Source organism: Oncorhynchus gorbuscha, unplaced genomic scaffold (assembly GCF_021184085.1).
Source record: "Oncorhynchus gorbuscha isolate QuinsamMale2020 ecotype Even-year unplaced genomic scaffold, OgorEven_v1.0 Un_scaffold_794, whole genome shotgun sequence".
Taxonomy (NCBI): domain Eukaryota; kingdom Metazoa; phylum Chordata; class Actinopteri; order Salmoniformes; family Salmonidae; genus Oncorhynchus; species Oncorhynchus gorbuscha.
This window is the reverse complement of record NW_025745813.1, coordinates 134,134-154,756: the sequence shown is the minus strand read 5'-3', so window position 1 is coordinate 154,756 and position 20,623 is coordinate 134,134. Positions and strand designations below refer to the sequence as shown.

General features: G+C 45.5%; 1 protein-coding gene across 1 annotated transcript in view; it reads left to right on the top strand.

The window, feature by feature from the left end:
- Positions 1 to 20,623, top strand: part of LOC124020271 (myosin-11-like) — a 125,859-nt gene that overhangs the window by 5,879 nt on the left and 99,357 nt on the right. The window contains 5 exon segments of the mRNA XM_046335616.1: positions 4,465 to 4,693; positions 5,099 to 5,269; positions 6,482 to 6,638; positions 12,010 to 12,037; positions 14,677 to 14,779. Of these exon segments, the coding sequence (XP_046191572.1) occupies positions 4,526 to 4,693; positions 5,099 to 5,269; positions 6,482 to 6,638; positions 12,010 to 12,037; positions 14,677 to 14,779 (627 nt within the window). The 5' untranslated portion in view covers positions 4,465 to 4,525.

Sequence of the window (20,623 nt, the reverse complement as noted above, 5' to 3'; positions counted from 1 at the left end):
GAACCGCAGCAGGGAAAGAAGAAGAGCTGTCAGTGAGTAATGATGACGTGGACCATGCAGTTCACTATATGAAGAGGGGGTTACCTGAGAGGCAGATTGATAAGTGAGGCTGGACTGTTTATCTTTATTTATCTATGTGGTTGTAGGAGATTGGGAATCAGACCCTGAATAAATAAACAATTAATCGAGATTGAAACTGAAGCTGTAGATCGATAAAACGAGGCATTGGAGGATGAATTAAAAATGTGCTGTTAAACCACAGAGTGATACAGAGAGAGAGACTGGACACGGCGGACGGACGGACAGACAGACAGACAGACAGACAGACAGACAGACAGACAGACAGACAGACAGACAGACAGACAGACAGACAGACAGACAGACTCTCTCCCCCTCTATCTATATCTCTCCTTCTCCTCCTCTCTTCCTATATCTCTCCTTCTCTCCTCTCTTCCTATATCTCTCCTTCTCCTCCTCTCTTCCTATATCTCTCCTTCTCCTCCTCTCTTCCTATATCTCTCCTTCTCCTCCTCTCTTCCTATATCTCTCCTTCTCCTCATCTCTTCCTATATCTCTCCTTCTCCTCCTCTCTTCCTATATCTCTCCTTCTCCTCCTCTCTTCCTATATCTCTCCTTCTCCTCATCTCTTCCTATATCTCTCCTTCTCCTCCTCTCTTCCTATATCTCTCCTTCTCCTCCTCTCTTCCTATATCTCTCCTTCTCCTCATCTCTTCCTATATCTCTCCTTCTCCTCCTCTCTTCCTATATCTCTCCTTCTCCTCCTCTCTTCCTATATCTCTCCTTCTCCTCCTCTCTTCCTATCTCTCTCCTCTCTTCATCTCTTCCTATATCTCTCCTTCTTCTCCTCTCTTCCTATATCTCTCCTTCTCTTCATCTCTCCCTCTCTTCCTATATCTCTCCTCCTCCTCTCTTCCTCTCTTCTCTTATATCTCTCCTTCTTCTCCTCTCTTCATCTCTCCCTCTCTTCCTATATCTCTCCTTCTCCTCCTCTCTTCCTATATCTCTCCTCCTCTCTTCCTATATCTCTCCTTCTCCTCCTCTCTTCCTATATCTCTCCTTCTCTCTCTCTTCTCTCTCCTCTCTTCCTTATATCTCTCCTTCATCTCTCCTCTCTTCCTATATCTCTCCTTCTCCTCCTCTCTTCCTATATCTCTCCTTCTCCTCCTCTCTTCCTATATCTCTCTTCCTATATCTCTCCTTCTCCTCCTCTCTTCCTATATCTCTCCTTCTCCTCCTCTCTTCCTATATCTCTCCTCCTCTCTTCCTATATCTCTCTCTTCATCCTCCCTCTCTTCCTATATCTCTCCTTCTCCTCCTCTCTTCCATATCTCTCTCTCTTCATCTCTCCTCTCTTCCTATATCTCTCCTCCTCTCTTCATCTCCTCCTCTCTTCCTATATCTCTCCTTCTCCTCCTCTCTTCCTATATCTCTCTCTCCTCCTCTCTTCCTATATCTCTCCTCTCCTCCTCTCTTCCTATATCTCTCCTCCTCTCTTCATCTCTCCCTCTCTTCCTATATCTCTCCTCCTCTCTTCCTATATCTCTCCTTCTCCTCCTCTCTTCCTATATCTCTCCTCCTCTCTTCCTATATCTCTCCTTCTCCTCCTCTCTTCCTATATCTCTCCTCCTCTCTTCATCTCCTCTCTCTTCCTATATCTCTCCTTCTCCTCTCTCTTCATCTCTCCCTCTTCCTTATATCTCTCCAATCCTCTTCCTCTCCTCCTTCCGACCTTCCCAATATGGCTCCTCTCTTCCTATATCCGCCTTCTCCTCCTCTCTTCCCATAGCATAGTTCCTCTTCCTATCTCTCTCCTCCTCTCTTCCTATATCTCCTCCTCTTCATCTCTTCTCTTCCTATATCTCCTCCCTCTTCCAGAGAAGGAGGGGTTCTGAGGCCGCCAGCATCAAGGATATATCTCTAAGGATCCTTCATCTCCTCCTCTCTTCCTATATGGCTCCCTCTTCATCTCCTCCTCTCTTCCTATATCTCTCCTCTCCTCCCTCTTCATCTCCTCCTCTCTTCCTATATCTTCCTCCTCTCTTCATCTCCTCCTCTCTTCATCTCCTCCTCTCTTCATCCTCCTCTCTTCCTATCTTCCTTCTCTCCTCCTTCATCTCCTCCTCTCTTCTATATCTCTTTTCTCTCCTCTCTTCATCTCCTCCTCTCTTCCTTTTCTCCTTCTCCTCCTCTCTTCATCTCCTCTCTTTCTCCTCCTCTCTTCCTATATCTCCTCTCTTCATCTCCTCCTCTCTTCCTCATCTCCTCCTCTCTTCCTCCTCCTTTCCTCCTTCTTCCTCTTCCTCCTCATCTTCTCTCTTCCTATCTCTCCTTCTCCTCTCTCTTCCTATATCTCTCCTTCTCCTCCTCTCTTCCCATATCTCTCCTTCTCTCCTCTCTTCCGATATCTCTCCTCCTCTCTCTTCCTATATCTCTCCTTCTCCTCCTCTCCATCTCTCCCCCGTCTTCCTATATCTCTCCTCCTCTCCAGGTGCTCTTCCTATATCTCTCCTCCCTATCTCCTCGACTCTTCAATCTCTCCTTCTCCTCCAGAAGATGAATCTCTTTCTAAGTTCTCTTCCTATATCTCTAACCTGTCTCCGAGGCCTTCATCTGTCCTCCACATACCTCTTCTCCTCCCTCTCTTCCTATATCTCTCATCTCTCTTGATATCTCTCCACTCTCCTCTCTTCAAATGGGTTCCTAAAGGGTTCTTCAGTCCCCTCTCTTCCTATATCTCTCCTTCTCCCTTCTCTTCATCTCTCCAACTCTTCCTAATCTCTCCTCCTCTTCATCTCTCCCTCTCTTCCTATATCTCTCCTCCTCTCTTCAAATCTCTCCTCCTCTGGAAAAGGTTCTTCCTATATCTCTCCTTCTCCTCCTCTCTTCCCATATCTCTCCTTCTCCTCCTTCTTTTCCCATATCTCTCTTTCTCCTCCCTCTTCCTATATGTTTCTCTCTTCCTATAAACTCCTCTCCTCTCTTCATGGTTATCTCTTGAAATATCTCTCCTCCCTCTTCCCATATCTCTCTTTCTCCAGATCTCTTCCTATAGTCTGAAATCTATTCAATGTTGAGTCTGTATCCTTCATCTCCTCCTCTCTTCCTATATCTCTACATCTCCTCCTCTCTTCATCTCTCCTCTCTTCCTATATCTCTCCTTCTCCTCCTCTCTTCATCTCCTCCTCTCTTCCTATATCTCTCCTTCTCCTCCTCTCTTCATCTCCTCCTCTCTTCATCTCCTCCTCTCTTCCTATATCTCTCCTTCTCCTCCTCTCTTCATCTCCTCCTCTCTTCCTATATCTCTCCTTCTCCTCCTCTCTTCATCTCCTCCTCTCTTCCTATATCTCTCCTTCTCCTCCTCTCTTCATCTCCTCCTCTCTTCATCTCCTCCTCTCTTCCTATAGTGTTTATAAAATGATCCTATATAACATCTCCACTCTCTTCCTATATCTCTCCTCCTCTCTTCATCTCCTCCTCTCTTCCTATATCTCTCCTTCTCCTCCTCTCTTCCTATATCTCTCCTCCTCTTTTCATCTCTCCCTCTCTTCCTATATCTCTCCTTCTCCTCCTCTCTTCCTATATCTCTCCTTCTCCTCCTCTCTTCCCATATCTCTCCTTCTCCTCCTCTCTTCCGATATCTCTCCTTCTCCTCCTCTCTTCCTATATCTCTCCTTCTCCTCCTCTCCATCTCTCCCCCGCTTCCTATATCTCTCCTCCTCTCTTCATCTCTCCCTCTCTTCCTATATCTCTCCTCCTCTCTTCATCTCCTCCTCTCTTCCTATATCTCTCCTTCTCCTCCTCTCTTCCCATATCTCTCTTTCTCCTCCTCTCTTCCTATATCTCTCCTCCTCTCTTCCTATATCTCTCTTTCTCCTCCTCTCTTCATCTCCTCCTCTCTTCCTATATCTCTCCTCCTCTCTTCATCTCTCCCTCTCTTCCTATATCTCTCCTCCTCTCTTCCTATATCTATCCTTCTCCTCCTCTCTTCCCATATCTCTCCTTCTCCTCCTCTCTTCCCATATCTCTTTCTCCTCCTCTCTTCCTATATCTCTCCTCTCTTCCTCTCTCCTTCTCCTCCTCTCTTCCCATATCTCTCTTCTCTCTTCCCATATCTCTCTTTCTCCTCCTCTCTTCCTATATCTCTCCTCCTCTCTTCCTATATCTCTCCTCCTCTCTTCATCTCTCCCTCTCTTCCTATATCTCTCCTTCTCCTCCTCTCTTCCTATATCTCTCCTTCTCCTCTCTTCATCTCCTCCTCTCTTCCTATATCTCTCCTCCTCTCTTCCTATATCTCTCCTTCTCCACCTCTCTTCCTATATCTCTCTTTCTCCTCCTCTCTTCCTATATCTCTCCTCCTCTCTTCATATCTCCCCCTCTTCCTACATCTCTCCTTCTCCTCCTCATCTCTCCCTTTTACTCTCTCTTTCTCTCCCTCTCCCTCAGCTTTGAGACCGACCCTCCAATCACAGACGACCTTCCTGTCACCGACGACGACCTTCCCAAGATGGCTGCCGACTCCGCCTCTGACGACAGCAAGTTCCTGCGGCAGGATGATGACTTCAGGAACAGTGGTGTGGGGCAGGCTGATTGGTCGGCCAAGAAGATGGTGTGGATCCCGTCAGAGAAGGAGGGGTTTGAGGCCGCCAGCATCAAGGAGGAGAAGGGAGACGATGTAAGGATGTTACACCCCAAATGGCACCCTATTCCCTATATAGTACACTACTTTTCACCAGGGCCCTAGTAAATCTTCCTCCTCTTCTTCCTTATCTTCTTCTTCCTCCTCCTCATCCTCCTCTTCCTCCTTTTCCTCTTCCTCCTTCTCCTCCTCTTCATCTTTTTCCTCTTCCTCCTTCTCCTCCTCTTCATCTTTTTCTCCTTCTCCTCCTTTCTCCTCTTCTTCCTCCTCCTCTTCCTCCACCTACTCATCTTCCTCTTCATCCTCTTCCTCCTCATTTCCTTCCACTTCTTCCTTTTCCTCCTGCTCCTGATCTTCATCCTCCTCTTCCTCCTTCTTCCTCCTCTTCCTCCTTCTCCTCCTCTTCATATTTTTCCTGTTCTTCCTCCTTCTCCTCTCCAGGTGCTGGTAGAGTTGGCTAACGGTAGGAAAGCGACAGTCAACAAGGATGACATCCAGAAGATGAACCCTCCTAAGTTCAGTAAGGTGGAGGACATGGCAGCTCTAACCTGTCTCAACGAGGCCTCTGTCCTCCACAACCTCAAAGAGAGGTACTTCTCCAGCCTCATCTACGTGAGTACACTCTTACAACAAATGGGTTCCTAAAGGGTTCTTCAGTCCCCATAGGAGAAGCCTTTTGGGTCCCATGTAGAAACCTCTGTGGAAAGGGTCCTATATGGAACCCAAAGGGTTCTCCCTGGAACCAAAAAGGTTCTACCTGGAACCCAAAAAGTGTTATTCAAAGGGTTCTCCTATGGGGACAGCCGAAGATCCATTTTAGGTTCTAGATAGCACATATTTGTTCACCTTTTACTGCAGTGGGCTAAATCAGCGCCACACAGAGTGTTTCTGGGTCGTCTTAAACACCTCACACACATGGTTATGGGCTGAAATAAAAGAAGACCCCTGTACCATGTCAGATACAGAGTTGAAATGTATTCAATGTTGAGTTTGTATCCCAGTATTACACTTTATATACATCTCAGAAGACTGAAATATAACAAAACCGTTTGACGAAGAAACACAGAATTCTCAGCGGGTTTTTCTCAGCGGGTTTTTCTCAGCGGGTTTTTCTCAGCGGGTTTTTCTGAATAGTGTTTATAATATGATAATATGAATAACATTCCACCCATGAGGTCACTGGAGGGTGATTTGATCATTTGACTGCAGGAAACGCATACAAGTGTATAGACAATATCCGTATACACACACACACACACACACACACACACACACACACACACACACACACACACACACACACACACACACACACACACACACACACACACACACACACACACACACACACACACACACACACACACACACACACACACACACACACACACGATGTCAATGAGCAATTTGTGCTGAAGTTTTTATCATGTGTACAGAACAAAATTATGATTTTGTTTTAACTGTATGTTGATCCTAACCTTTCCTCTCCTCCTCTTCCTCTTCATCATCTTCCTCTTCTTCCTCCTTTTTCTCCCCTGCTCTCTTGCTCCTCTTGCCCCTCTCCTCCCCTCTTTCTCCTCTCTTCTTCCTCCATCCTCCCTCCTCCTCCTCTCCTCTCTTCTTCCTCCATCCTCCCTCCTCCTCCTCTCCTCTTCCTCCATCCTCTTCCTTCACCTCCACTCCCCTCCCCCTTCCCCTCTTCTCCTTCCCCTCTTCACCCTCCCCTCCTCCTCTCCTCTTCCTCCATCCTCTTCCTTCTTCCTCCACTCCCCTCCCCCTTCCCCTCTTCTCCTTCCCCTCTTCACCCTCGCCCCTCCTCTCCAGACGTATTCAGGTCTGTTCTGTGTGGTGGTGAACCCCTATAAGATGCTTCCTATCTACTCTGAGAAGATCATTCAGATTTATAAGGGGAAGAAACGCCACGAGGTTCCTCCTCATATCTACTCCATCACTGATAACGCTTACAGGAACATGATGCAAGGTGAGAGAGAGAGAGAGAGAGAGAGTGAGAGAGAGAGAGAGAGAGAGAGAGAGAGAGAGAGAGAGAGAGAGAGAGAGAGAGAGAGAGAGAGAGTTTGTATAGTGTGTCATTTAATGAATGTTATAGAGATGGGACAATAGAGTTTAATTGAGGACAGGAGATACAAGAGAAGAGAGATATCTGTCTGGTCTAGCAGTGGATTTAAGAGATAGATGGGACAATACCTGTCTGGAGCAGAGATTTAACCTTACACTTGCCTTCCAAATGCCTTCCTGGTATTCCCTATATAGATCACTACTTTTCACCAGGACCCTGTTTGTATAGGTGTGTACTTTTAAGGGAATGTTATAGATCAATGGGACAATACAGTTTAATTGAGGACAGGCCCTATTCCCTATATAGTTGAATGTCTAGACCAGAGCCCTATTCCCTGTTCACTACTCTAGACCAGGGCCCTAGTCCCTATATAGTTACTACTTTAGACCAGAGCCCTATTCCAAATGCTTTAGACCAGGCCCTATTCCCTATATAGTTCACTACTTTTCACCAGAGCCCTATTCCCTATATAGTGGTACTATTATAGACCAGAGCCCTATTCCCTATATAGTGGTACTATTATAGACCAGAGCCCTATTCCCTATATAGTGGTACTATTATAGACCAGAGCCCTATTCCCTATATAGTGGTACTATTATAGACCAGAGCCCTATTCCCTATATAGTGGTACTATTATAGACCAGAGCCCTACTATTAGTGGTACTATTATAGACCAGAGCCCTATTCCCTATATAGTGGTACTACTATAGACCAGAGCCCTATTCCCTATATAGTGGTACTACTATAGACCAGAGCCCTATTCCCTATATAGTGGTACTACTATAGACCAGAGCCCTATTCCCTATATAGTTCACTACTTTAGACCAGAGCCCTATTCCCTATATAGTGCGTAAGTCAGCTTTTCACCAGAGCACATCAAATGAAATATAATTGTATTTGTCACATGCTTTGTGAACAACAGGTGTAGACTAACAGTGAAAAGCTGACTTACGTCCCCAACAATGAAGAGAGAAGATGAGATGCAAATTATACTATACTAATAATAATAATATATACACAATGATTAATGATAACTAGGTTATATACACGGGATACCAGGACCCAGTCAATGATAACTAGGTTATATACACGGGATACCAGGACCCAGTCAATGATAACTAGGTTATATACACGGGATACCAGGACCCAGTCAATGATAACTAGGTTATATACACGGGATACCAGGACCCAGCCAATGATAACTAGGTTATATACACTGGGTACCAGTACTGAGTCAATGATAACTAGGTTATATACACGGGATACCAGGACCCAGTCAATGATAACTAGGTTATATACACTGGGTATCAGTACTGAGTCAATGATAACTAGGTTATATACACAGGGTACCAGTACTGAGTCAATGATAACTAGGTTATATACACTGGGTACCAGTACTGAGTCAATGATAACTAGGTTATATACACTGGGTATCAGTACTGAGTCAATGATAACTAGGTTATATACACGGGATACCAGGACCCAGTCAATGATAACTAGGTTATATACACGGGATACCAGGACCCAGTCAATGATAACTAGGTTATATACACGGGATACCAGTACTGAGTCAATGATAACTAGGTTATATACACGGGATACCAGGACCCAGCCAATGATAACTAGGTTATATACACGGTATACCAGGACCCAGTCAATGATAACTAGGTTATATACACGGGGTACCAGGACCCAGCCAATGATAACTAGGTTATATACATGGGATACCAGGACCCAGCCAATGATAACTAGGTTATATACATGGGGTACCAGGACCCAGCCAATGATAACTAGGTTATATACACGGGATACCAGGACTCAGCCAATGATAACTAGGTTATATACAGTTCAAGTCGGAAGTTTACATACACTTAGGTTGGAGTCATTAAAACTAATTTTTCAGCCACTCCACATACAGTATTTCTTGTTAACAAGCTATAGTTTCTATTGGGTCAGAAGTTTACATACACTAAGTTGACTGTGCCTTTAAACAGCTTGGAAAATTCCAGAAAATGATGTCATGGCGTTAGAAGCTTCTGATAGGCTAATTGACATAATTCGAGTCAATTGGAGGTGTACCTGCGGATGTATTTCAAGGCCTACCTTCAAACTCAGTGCCTCTTTGCTTGACATCATGGGAAAATCAAAAGAAATCAGCCAAGACCCCAGAATTTTTTTTGTAGACTTCCACAAGTCTGGTTCATCCTTGGGAACAATTTCCAAATGCCTGAAGGTTCCTGCCTCCCCGGCTACCCTGACTCCACGTTCATCTGTACAAACAATAGTACGCAAGTATAAACACCATGGGACCACGAAGCCTTCATACCGCTCAGGAAGGAGACGCGTTCTGTCTCCTGGAGATGAACGTACTTTGGTGCGAAAAGTGCAAATCAATCCCAGAACAACAGCAAAGGACCTTGTGAAGATGCTGGAGGAAACAGGTACAAAAGTATATATACAGTGCCTTGCGAAAGTATTCGGCCCCCTTGAACTTTGCGACCTTTTGCCACATTTCAGGCAGTATATATACTTATCTCGGACCTGCCTGGTGTGTTCCTTGTTCTTCATGATGCTCTCTGCGCTTTTAACGGACCTCTGAGACTATCACAGTGCAGGTGCATTTACACGGAGACTTGTTTACACACAGGTGGATTGTATTTATCATCATTAGTCATTTAGGTCAACATTGGATCATTCAGAGATCCTCACTGAACTTCTGGAGAGAGTTTGCTGCACTGAAAGTAAAGGGGCTGAATAATTTCGCACGCCCAATTTTTCAGTTTTTGATTTGTTTAAAAAAGTTTGAAATATCCAATAAATGTCGTTCCACTTCATGATTGTGTCCCACTTGTTGTTGATTCATCACAAAAAAATACAGTTTTATATCTTTATGTTTGAAGCCTGAAATGTGGCAAAAGGTCGCAAAGTTCAAGGGGGCCGAATACTTTCGCAAGGCACTGTATACACAGTAACACGAGTCCAATATCGACATAACCTGAAAGGCCGCTCAGCAAGGAAGAAGCCACTGCTCCAAAACCGGCATAAAAAAGACAGACTACGGTTTGCAATTGCACATGGGCACAAAGATCGTACTTTTTGGAGAAATGCCCTCTGGTCTGATGAAACAAAAATAGAACTGTTTGGCCATAATGACCATCGTTATGTTTGGAGGAAAAAGGGGGAGGCTTGCGAGCCGAAGAACCCCATCCCAACCATGAAGCACGGGGGTGGCAGCATCATGTTGTGGGGGTGCTTTGCTGCAGGAGGGACTGGTGCACTTCACAAAATAGATGGCATCATGAGGGAGGACAATTATGTGGATATATTGAAGCAGCATCTCAAGACAACAGTCAGGAAGTTAAAGCTTGGCCGCAAATGGGTCTTCCAAATGGACAATGACCCCAAGCATACTTCCAAAGTTGTGGCAAAATGGCTTAAGGACAACAAAGTCAAGGTATTGGAGTGGCCAACCCTGACCTCAATCCCATAGAACATTTGTGGGCAGAACTGAAAAAGGTGTGTGCGAGCAAGGAGGCCTACAAACCTGACTCAGTTACACCAGCTCTGTCAGGAGGAATGGGCCAAAATTCACCCAACTTATTGTGGGAGGCTTGTGGAAGTCTACCCAAAATGTTTGACCCAAGTTAAACCATTTAAAGGCAATGCTACCAAATACTAATTGAGTGTATGTAAACTTCTGACCCACTGGGAATGTGATGAAAGAAATTAAAGCTGAAATAAATCATTCTCTCTCTACAATTATTCTGACATTTCACATTCTTAAAATAAAGTGGGGATCCTAACTGACCGAAGACAGGGAATGTTTACTAGGACTAAATGTCAGGAATTGTGAAAAACTGAATTTAAATGTATTTGGCTAAGGTGTATGTAAACTTCCCGACTTCAACTGTAGATCTGTACATATAGGTAGTGGTAAAGTGACGAGGCAACGGGATTAAACAGACAGAACTATTTTGGGTTCCATGTAGAACCCTTTCCACAGAGTGTACTACATGGAACCCAAAAGTAGTGCATTATTTAGGGAATAGGATACCAGACAGAACCCAAATCCTACTGGTCCAGTTTCCTGCCATCAGAAGAGGGGTGATCTCCAAAATACCCATACATGGAGCAGGTTACCAAGGTTACCTTCCTCCAGTAGCCCTCTCCATCCCCCTGCTATTTTTAGCCTATATTGAGTGACAGCGAAGTTAATCTGGTGCAGAAATAGATTTAGGAAGATTTAGGGAAGCTGTTCCTGGCCTCTAGTCTTTCCTCTATGTGAACAGAGCACCTTGAGTTCATGTTTGGTGTGTTCAGCTTGGCTTCAACTGTCCTGCCTTAACACATCTCTCTCCCTCTGTTCCCCTTCTCTGCTTCTCTCTCTCTCCCCTTCCCTACCTCCCTCTCTCCATCTCCCTCCTTCCCTATCTCTCCTTCCCCCTTCTCTCTCTCTCTCTCTCTCCCTCCCTCCCTCTCTCTCTCCCTCTGTTCCCCTTCTCTGCTTCTATCTCTCCCCCCTCCTCCCTCCCTCCCTCCCTCCCTCCCTCCCTCCCTCCCTATCTCTCTCTCTCTCTCTCTCTCTCTCTCTCCCTCTGTTCCCCTTCTCTGCTTCTATCTCTCTCCCCTTCCCTACCTCCCTCTCTCCATCTCCCTCCTTCCCTATCTCTCCTTCCCCCTTCTCTCTCTCTCCCCCTCCCTCCCTCCCTCTCTCTCTCCCTCTGTTCCCCTTCTCTGCTTCTATCTCTCTCCCCCTCCCTCCTCTCTCTCTCTCTCTCTCTCTCTCTCTCTCTCTCTCTCTCTCTCTCTCTCTCTCTCTCCTCCCCCTCCCTCTCTCTCTCCCCCTCCCTCTCTCTCTCCCCCTCCCTCTCTCTCTCCCCCTCCCTACCTCTCTCTCTCCCCCTCTCTCTCTCTCTCCCCCTCTCTCTCTCTCCGTCCTCTCCCTCACCCTCTCTCCATCTCCCTCCTTCCCTATCTCTCCCCTTCCCTCTCTCTCCCTCCTCTTACTCACCCTCTCTCCATCTCCCTCCTTCCCTATCTCTCCCTCCCTCTCTCTCTCCCCCTCCCTCTCTCCATCCCTCTGTCTCTCCCTCACCATCTCCCTCCGTCCCTATCTCTCCCTCCCGCCCTCCCCTCCCTCTCCCCATCCCTCTCTGTCTCTCTGTCTCTCTCTCTCTCCCTCTCCCTCCCTCCCTACCTCCCTCCCTCCCTCCCTCCCTCCCTTCCCTTCCCTTTCTCCCTCCATACCTCCCTTTCTCTCTGTCTTTCTCCACAGAGCGTGAGGACCAGTCAATTCTGTGCACGTGAGTCCAAACCTCAAACACAAACATGTTTTTTCCAACACATGACCTTGTTGCCCCATGTACCAGGGATGCGTCCCAAATGTAGCCTTATCCCGTGACAGGTTCTATCAGGTTCTACCTGAGCTAAGCAATGTTCTGAGATTTGGAGCATCAATGTTTTCACATCTCAGAATTATTTTGTTCACTGTTAGAATAAAGGGTTCCAAAAGGGTTCTTCCCCTGTCCCCATATGAGAACCCTTTTTGGTTCCAGGTAGAACCCTTTCTGGTTCCAGAACCCTCTGTGGAAAGGGTTTCACATGGAACCCAAAAGGGTTCTACCTGGAACCAAAAAGGGTTCTTCAAAGGGTTCTTGAAATAGTACTCCTATTGGGGACAGAAGAAGAACCCTTTTAGGTTCTAGATAGCACCTGTTTTCTAAGCGTAGTGAATTCTTCTTTCATAACGAATGAAGGTCGTCACCTTAAAGGCACCTAAAGTGCAGAGTATCAAAATCTTGAGACATTTGTAAATAGGTTTTTTGGGGAGGTGGGTGCATCTGCAGATAGAACCCTGTGGTTCTGAAACGTCAATCTGGGTTCAGCCATAAGTTTCTATATGACACTTCTGAATTAGACAGAGGTGAGTCTGGACCCCTATCCCTCTCCTCCCTAACACCCTGTCTCTCTCTCTCTAACACCCTGTCCCTCTCCTCCCTACCCTACCAGAGGTGAGTCTGAACCCCTATCCCTCTCCTCCCTAACACCCTGTCTCTCTCCTCTCTACCCCACCAGAGGTGAGTCTGGACCCCTATCCCTCTCCTCCCTAACACCCTGTCTCTCTCTCTCTAACCCCCTGTCCCTCTCCTCCCTAACACCCTGTCTCTCTCTCTCTAACCCCCTGTCCCTCTCCTCCCTAACACCCTGTCTCTCTCCTCTCTACCCCACCAGAGGTGAGTCTGGACCCCTATCCCTCTCCTCCCTAACACCCTGTCTCTCTCTCTCTAACCCCTGTCCCTCTCTCTCTCTAACCCCTGTCCCTCTCTCCCTAACACCCTGTCTCTCTCTCTCTACCCCCCAGAGGTCTCTCTAACACCCTGTCCCTCTCCTCCCTAACCCCTATCCCTCTCCTCCCTAACACCCTGTCTCTCTCTCTCTCTAACCCCTGTCCCTCTCTCCCTAACACCCTGTCTCTCTCTCTCTAACCCCACCCTCTCCTCTAACCCCTGTCCCTCTCCTCCCTAACACCCTGTCTCTCTCTAACTCCCTACCCTACCAGAGGTGAGTCTAACCCCTGTCCCTCTCCTCCCTAACACCCTGTCTCTCTCTCTCTAACCCCCTATCCCTCTCCTCCTAACACCCAGAGGTGAGTCTGGACCCCTATCCCTCTCCTCCCTAACACCCTATCTCTCTCTCTCTAAGACCCTGTCTCTCTCCTCTCTACCCCACCAGAGGTGAGTCTGGACCCCTATCCCTCTCCTCCCTAACACCCTATCCCTCTCCTCCCTAACACCCTGTCCCTCTCCTCTAACACCCCTCTCTCTCTCTAACCCCCTGTCCCTCTCTCCCTAACACCCTGTCTCTCTCCTCTCTACCAGAGGTGAGTCCCCTGTCCCTTTCCTCCCTAACACCCTGGTGAGTCTGGACCCCTGTCCCTCTCCTCCCTAACACCCTGTCTCTCTCCTCTCTACCCTACCAGAGGTGAGTCTGGACCCCTGTCCCTCTCCTCCCTAACACCCTATCCCTCTCTCTCTCTAAGACCCTGTCTCTCTCCTCTCTACCCCACCAGAGGTGAGTCTGGACCCCTGTCCCTCTCCTCCCTAACACCCTGTCTCTCTCCTCTCTACCCCACCAGAGGTGAGTCTGGACCCCTGTCCCTCTCCTCCCTAACACCCTGTCTCTCTCCTCTCTACCCCACCAGAGGTGAGTCTGGACCCCTGTCCCTCTCCTCCCTAACACCCTATCCCTCTCTCTCTCTAAGACCCTGTCTCTCTCCTCTCTACCCCACCAGAGGTGAGTCTGGACCCCTGTCCCTCTCCTCCCTAACACCCTGTCTCTCTCCTCTCTACCCCACCAGAGGTGAGTCTGGACCCCTGTCCCTCTCTCTCTAACCCCCTGTCTCTCTCCTCTCTACCCCACCAGAGGTGAGTCTGGACCCCTGTCCCTCTCTCTCTAACCCCCTGTCTCTCTCCTCTCTACCCCACCAGAGGTGAGTCTGGACCCCTATCCCTCTCTCTCTAACCCCCTGTCTCTCTCCTCTCTACCCCACCAGAGGTGAGTCTGGACCCCTGTCCCTCTCTCTCTAACCCCCTGTCTCTCTCCTCTCTACCCCACCAGAGGTGAGTCTGGACCCCTGTCCCTCTCTCTCTAACCCCCTGTCTCTCTCCTCTCTACCCCACCAGAGGTGAGTCTGGACCCCTGTCCCTCTCTCTCTAACCCCCTGTCTCTCTCCTCTCTACCCCACCAGAGGTGAGTCTGGACCCCTGTCCCTCTCTCTCTAACCCCCTGTCTCTCTCCTCTCTACCCCACCAGAGGTGAGTCTGGACCCCTGTCCCTCTCTCTCTAACCCCCTGTCTCTCTCCTCTCTACCCCACCAGAGGTGAGTCTGGACCCCTGTCCCTCTCTCTCTAACCCCCTGTCTCTCTCCTCTCTACCCCACCAGAGGTGAGTCTGGAGCAGGGAAGACAGAAAACACGAAGAAGGTGATCCAGTATCTGGCGGTGGTGGCTTCCTCTCACAAGGGCAGCAAGAAGGACACTGGAGCTGTGAGTGTTCACTCTAGTGTAGAATACAATATGATACACTACAATACACTGGATCTGTGTTACCTCTAGTGTACAATACAATATGATACACTACAATACACTGGATCTGTGTTACCTCTAGTGTACAATACAATATGATACACTACAATACACTGGAGCTGTGTTACCTCTAGTGTACAATACAATATGATACACTACAATACACTGATACTATATGATACACTACAATACACTGGAGCTGTGTTACCTCTAGTGTACAATACAATATGATACACTACAATACACTGGAGCTGTGTTACCTCTAGTGTACAATACAATATGATACACTACAATACACTGGAGCTGTGTTACCTCTAGTGTACAATACAATATGATACACTACAATACACTGGAGCTGTGAGTGTTCACTCTAGAGTAGAATACAATATGATACACTACAATACACTGATACAATATGATACACTACAATACACTGGATCTGTGTTACCTCTAGTGTACAATACAATATGATACACTACAATACACTGATACAATATGATACACTACAATACACTGGATCTGTGTTACCTCTAGTGTACAATACAATATGATACACTACAATACACTGGAGCTGTGTTACCTCTAGTGTACAATACAATATGATACACTACAATACACTGGAGCTGTGAGTGTTCACTCTAGAGTAGAATACAATATGATACACTACAATACACTGATACAATATGATACACTACAATACACTGATACAATATGATACACTACAATACACTGGATCTGTGTTACCTCTAGTGTACAATACAATATGATACACTACAATACACTGGAGCTGTGTTACCTCTAGTGTACAATACAATATGATACACTACAATACACTGGAGCTGTGAGTGTTCACTCTAGAGTAGAATACAATATGATACACTACAATACACTGATACAATATGATACACTACAATACACTGATACAATATGATACACTACAATACACTGATACAATATGATACACTACAATACACTGATACTATATGATACACTACAATACACTGATACAATATGATACACTACAATACACTGATACAATATGATACACTACAATACACTGATACTATATGATACACTACAATACACTGGAACTATGTTACCTCTAGTGTACAATACAATATGATACACTACAATACACTGGAGCTGTGTTACCTCTAGTGTACAATACAATATGATACACTACAATACACTGGAGCTGTGTTACCTCTAGTGTACAATACAATATGATACACTACAATACACTGATACAATATGATACACTACAATACACTGATACAATATGATGCACTACAATACACTGATACAATATGATACACTACAATACACTGATACAATATGATACACTACAATACACTGATACAATATGATACACTACAATACACTGATACAATATGATACACTACAATACACTGTTACAATATGATACACTACAATACACTGGAGCTGTGTTACCTCTAGTGTACAATACAATATGATACACTACAATACACTGGAGCTGTGAGTGTTCACTCTAGAGTAGAATACAATATGATACACTACAATACACTGATACAATATGATACACTACAATACACTGATACAATATGATACACTAATATGATACACTACAATACACTGATACAATATGATACACTACAATACACTGATACAATATGATACACTACAATACACTGATACAATATGATACACTACAATACACTGATACAATATGATACACTACAATACACTGTTACAATATGATACACTACAATACACTGATACACTACAATACACTGATACACTACAATACACTGTTACAATATGATACACTACAATACACTGGAGCTGTGAGTGTTCACTCTAGAGTAGAATACAATATGATACACTACAATACACTGATACAATATGATACACTACAATACACTGATACAATATGATACACTAATATGATACACTACAATACACTGATACAATATGATACACTACAATACACTGATACAATATGATACACAATACTGATACAATATGATACACTGATACAATATGATACACTACAATACACTGATACAATATGATACACTACAATACACTGTTACAATATGATACACTACAATACACTGATACACTACAATACACTGATACACTACAATACACTGTTACAATATGATACACTACAATACACTGATACACTACAATACACTGGAGCTGTGAGTGTTACCTCTAGGGTTGCAAAACATTCCCAAATGTTCCAGAAATCCTGGAGGGAAGTTTCCTGGAATCAGGATGGAATAAGCAGGACATCTGGGAATCATCCAACTGGGATTTCTGGAAAACCTGGGAATTTTGGGAAGTTAGAGGAATTTGTACAACCCCTACCTCTACTGTACTCTGCTAAACACATTCAATACAATGTGACCTGTTGAGACCCTCAGAGGACAGCAGCAGATATTGACCCTCAGAGGAGCAGATATTGACCCTCAGAGGAGCAGATATTGACCCTCAGAGGATAACAGCAGATATTGACCCTCAGAGGATAACAGCAGATATTGACCCTCAGAGGATAACAGCAGATATTGACCCTCAGAGGATAACAGCAGATATTGACCCTCAGAGGATAACAGCAGATATTGACCCTCAGAGGAGCAGATATTGACCCTCAGAGGATAACAGCAGATATTGACCCTCAGAGGAGCAGATATTGACCCTCAGAGGATAACAGCAGATATTGACCCTCAGAGGAGCAGATATTGACCCTCAGAGGAGCAGATATTGACCCTCAGAGGATAACAGCAGATATTGACCCTCAGAGGAGCAGATATTGACCCTCAGAGGAGCAGATATTGACCCTCAGAGGAGCAGATATTGACCCTCAGAGGATAACAGCAGATATTGACCCTCAGAGGAGCAGATATTGACCCTCAGAGGATAACAGCAGATATTGACCCTCAGAGGATAACAGCAGATATTGACCCTCAGAGGAGCAGATATTGACCCTCAGAGGATAACAGCAGATATTGACCCTCAGAGGATAACAGCAGATATTGACCCTCAGAGGATAACAGCAGATATTGACCCTCAGAGGATAACAGCAGATATTGACCCTCAGAGGAGCAGATATTGACCCTCAGAGGAGCAGATATTGACCCTCAGAGGATAACAGCAGATATTGACCCTCAGAGGATAACAGCAGATATTGACCCTCAGAGGATAACAGCAGATATTGACCCTCAGAGGAGCAGATATTGACCCTCAGAGGAGCAGATATTGACCCTCAGAGGATAACAGCAGATATTGACCCTCAGAGGATAACAGCAGATATTGACCCTCAGAGGATAACAGCAGATATTGACCCTCAGAGGATAACAGCAGATATTGACCCTCAGAGGATAACAGCAGATATTGACCCTCAGAGGATAACAGCAGATATTGACCCTCAGAGGATAACAGCAGATATTGACCCTCAGAGGATAACAGCAGATATTGACCCTCAGAGGATAACAGATATTGACCCTCAGAGGATAACAGCAGATATTGACCCTCAGAGGATAACAGCAGATATTGACCCTCAGAGGATAACAGCAGATATTGACCCTCAGAGGATAACAGCAGATATTGACCCTCAGAGGATAACAGCAGATATTGACCCTCAGAGGATAACAGCAGATATTGACCCTCAGAGGACAGCAGCAGATATTGACCCTCAGAGGATAACAGCAGATATTGACCCTCAGAGGACAGCAGCAGATATTGACCCTCAGAGCAGCAGATATTGACCCTCAGAGGATAACAGATATTGACCCTCAGAGGATAACAGCAGATATTGACCCTCAGAGGACAGCAGCAGATATTGAGTTGATGGAAATTGAACAGAAATGTCTAAACTGTGTAACCCTTTTTGTGTTTAAATTGAGAGAGTACTCATAAGAGACTGTACTTTTATCAATGTTGATAACAAAGCATTTCTTTAACGACGTAAAACATTTCTGTTGTGTGACAGGATGCGCCAACACTAGTCAAGGTATGACACCTCCCTCTGTGATGTGGGCGATGCAGACTACTGTAACCCTAACTGACTGTGTGGTAGAAACTACGGCTGCTCTGATTGGTGGACTGCTTCCTCTACAGTTTGTGCTGCTTTGTGCTGCTGGTGGTTTAGGCTTTCTGTCTTCTGCTGAAGTGGCAAATCCCTCAGAATCAATACTGATAGCCAATGAGCAGATATTGACCCTTCAGAGGATAACAGCAGATATTGACCTCAGAGGAGCTGATATGGACCCGCCCCCTAGATTTGATATTCAATACTGATAGACAATGAGCTGCTATGGACCCAGCCCCCTAGTTCTATATTCAATACTGATAGCCAATGAGCTGCTATGGACCTGCCCCCCTAGTTCTATATTCAATACTGATAGCCAATGAGCTGCTATGGACCCGCCCCCCTAGTTCTATATTCAATACTGATAGCCAATGAGCTGCTATGGACCCGCCCCCCTAGTTCTATATTCAATACTGATAGACAATGAGCTGCTATGGACCCGTCCCCCTAGTTCTATATTCAATACTGATAGCCAATGAGCTGCTATGGACCCGCCCCCTAGTTCTATATTCAATACTGATAGCCAATGAGATGCTATGGACCCGCCCCTAGTTCTATATTCAATACTGATAGACAATGAGATGCTATGGACCCGCCCCCCTAGTTCTATATTCAATACTGATAGACAATGAGCTGCTATGGACCCGCCCCCTAGTTCTATATTCAATACTGATAGCCAATGAGATGCTATGGACCCGCCCCCTAGTTCTATATTCAATACTGATAGACAATGAGCTGCTATGGACCCGCCCCCTAGTTCTATATTCAATACTGATAGCCAATGAGCTGCTATGGACCCGCCCCCTAGTTCTATATTCAATACTGATAGCCAATGAGCTGCTATGGACCCGCCCCCTAGTTCTATATTCAATACTGATAGCCAATGAGCTGCTATGGACCCGCCCCCTAGTTCTATATTCAATACTGATAGACAATGAGCTGCTATGGACCCCCCCCTAGTTCTATATTCAATACTGATAGCCAATGAGCTGCTATGGACCCGCCCCCTAGTTCTATATTCAATACTGATAGCCAATGAGATGCTATGGACCCGCCCCCTAGTTCTATATTCAATACTGATAGCCAATGAGATGCTATGGACCCGCCCCCTAGTTCTATATTCAATACTGATAGACAATGAGCTGCTATGGACCCGCCCCCTAGTTCTATATTCAATACTGATAGCCAATGAGATGCTATGGACCCGCCCCCTAGTTCTATATTCAATACTGATAGACAATGAGCTGCTATGGACCCGCCCCCTAGTTCTATATTCAATACTGATAGCCAATGAGCTGCTATGGACCCGCCCCCTAGTTCTATATTCAATACTGATAGCCAATGAGCTGCTATGGACCCGCCCCCTAGTTCTATATTCAATACTGATAGACAATGAGCTGCTATGGACCCTCCCCCTAGTTCTATATTCAATACTGATAGCCAATGAGCTGCTATGGACCCGCCCCCTAGTTCTATATTCAATACTGATAGCCAATGAGCTGCTATGGACCCGCCCCCCTAGTTCTATATTCAATACTGATAGCCAATGAGCCGTATTCTAAGTCCCGCTATGGACCCGTCCCCCTAGTTCTATATTCATATTCTATATATTCTATATTAACCTTACCCAATCACAGAAGAAGACAGTTTAGGGTTCACATATCAGACACAACCTATTCCCCAAGGATACAATTACAGAAGAAGAAGAGGAAGAATTTCATTTTAAAAAT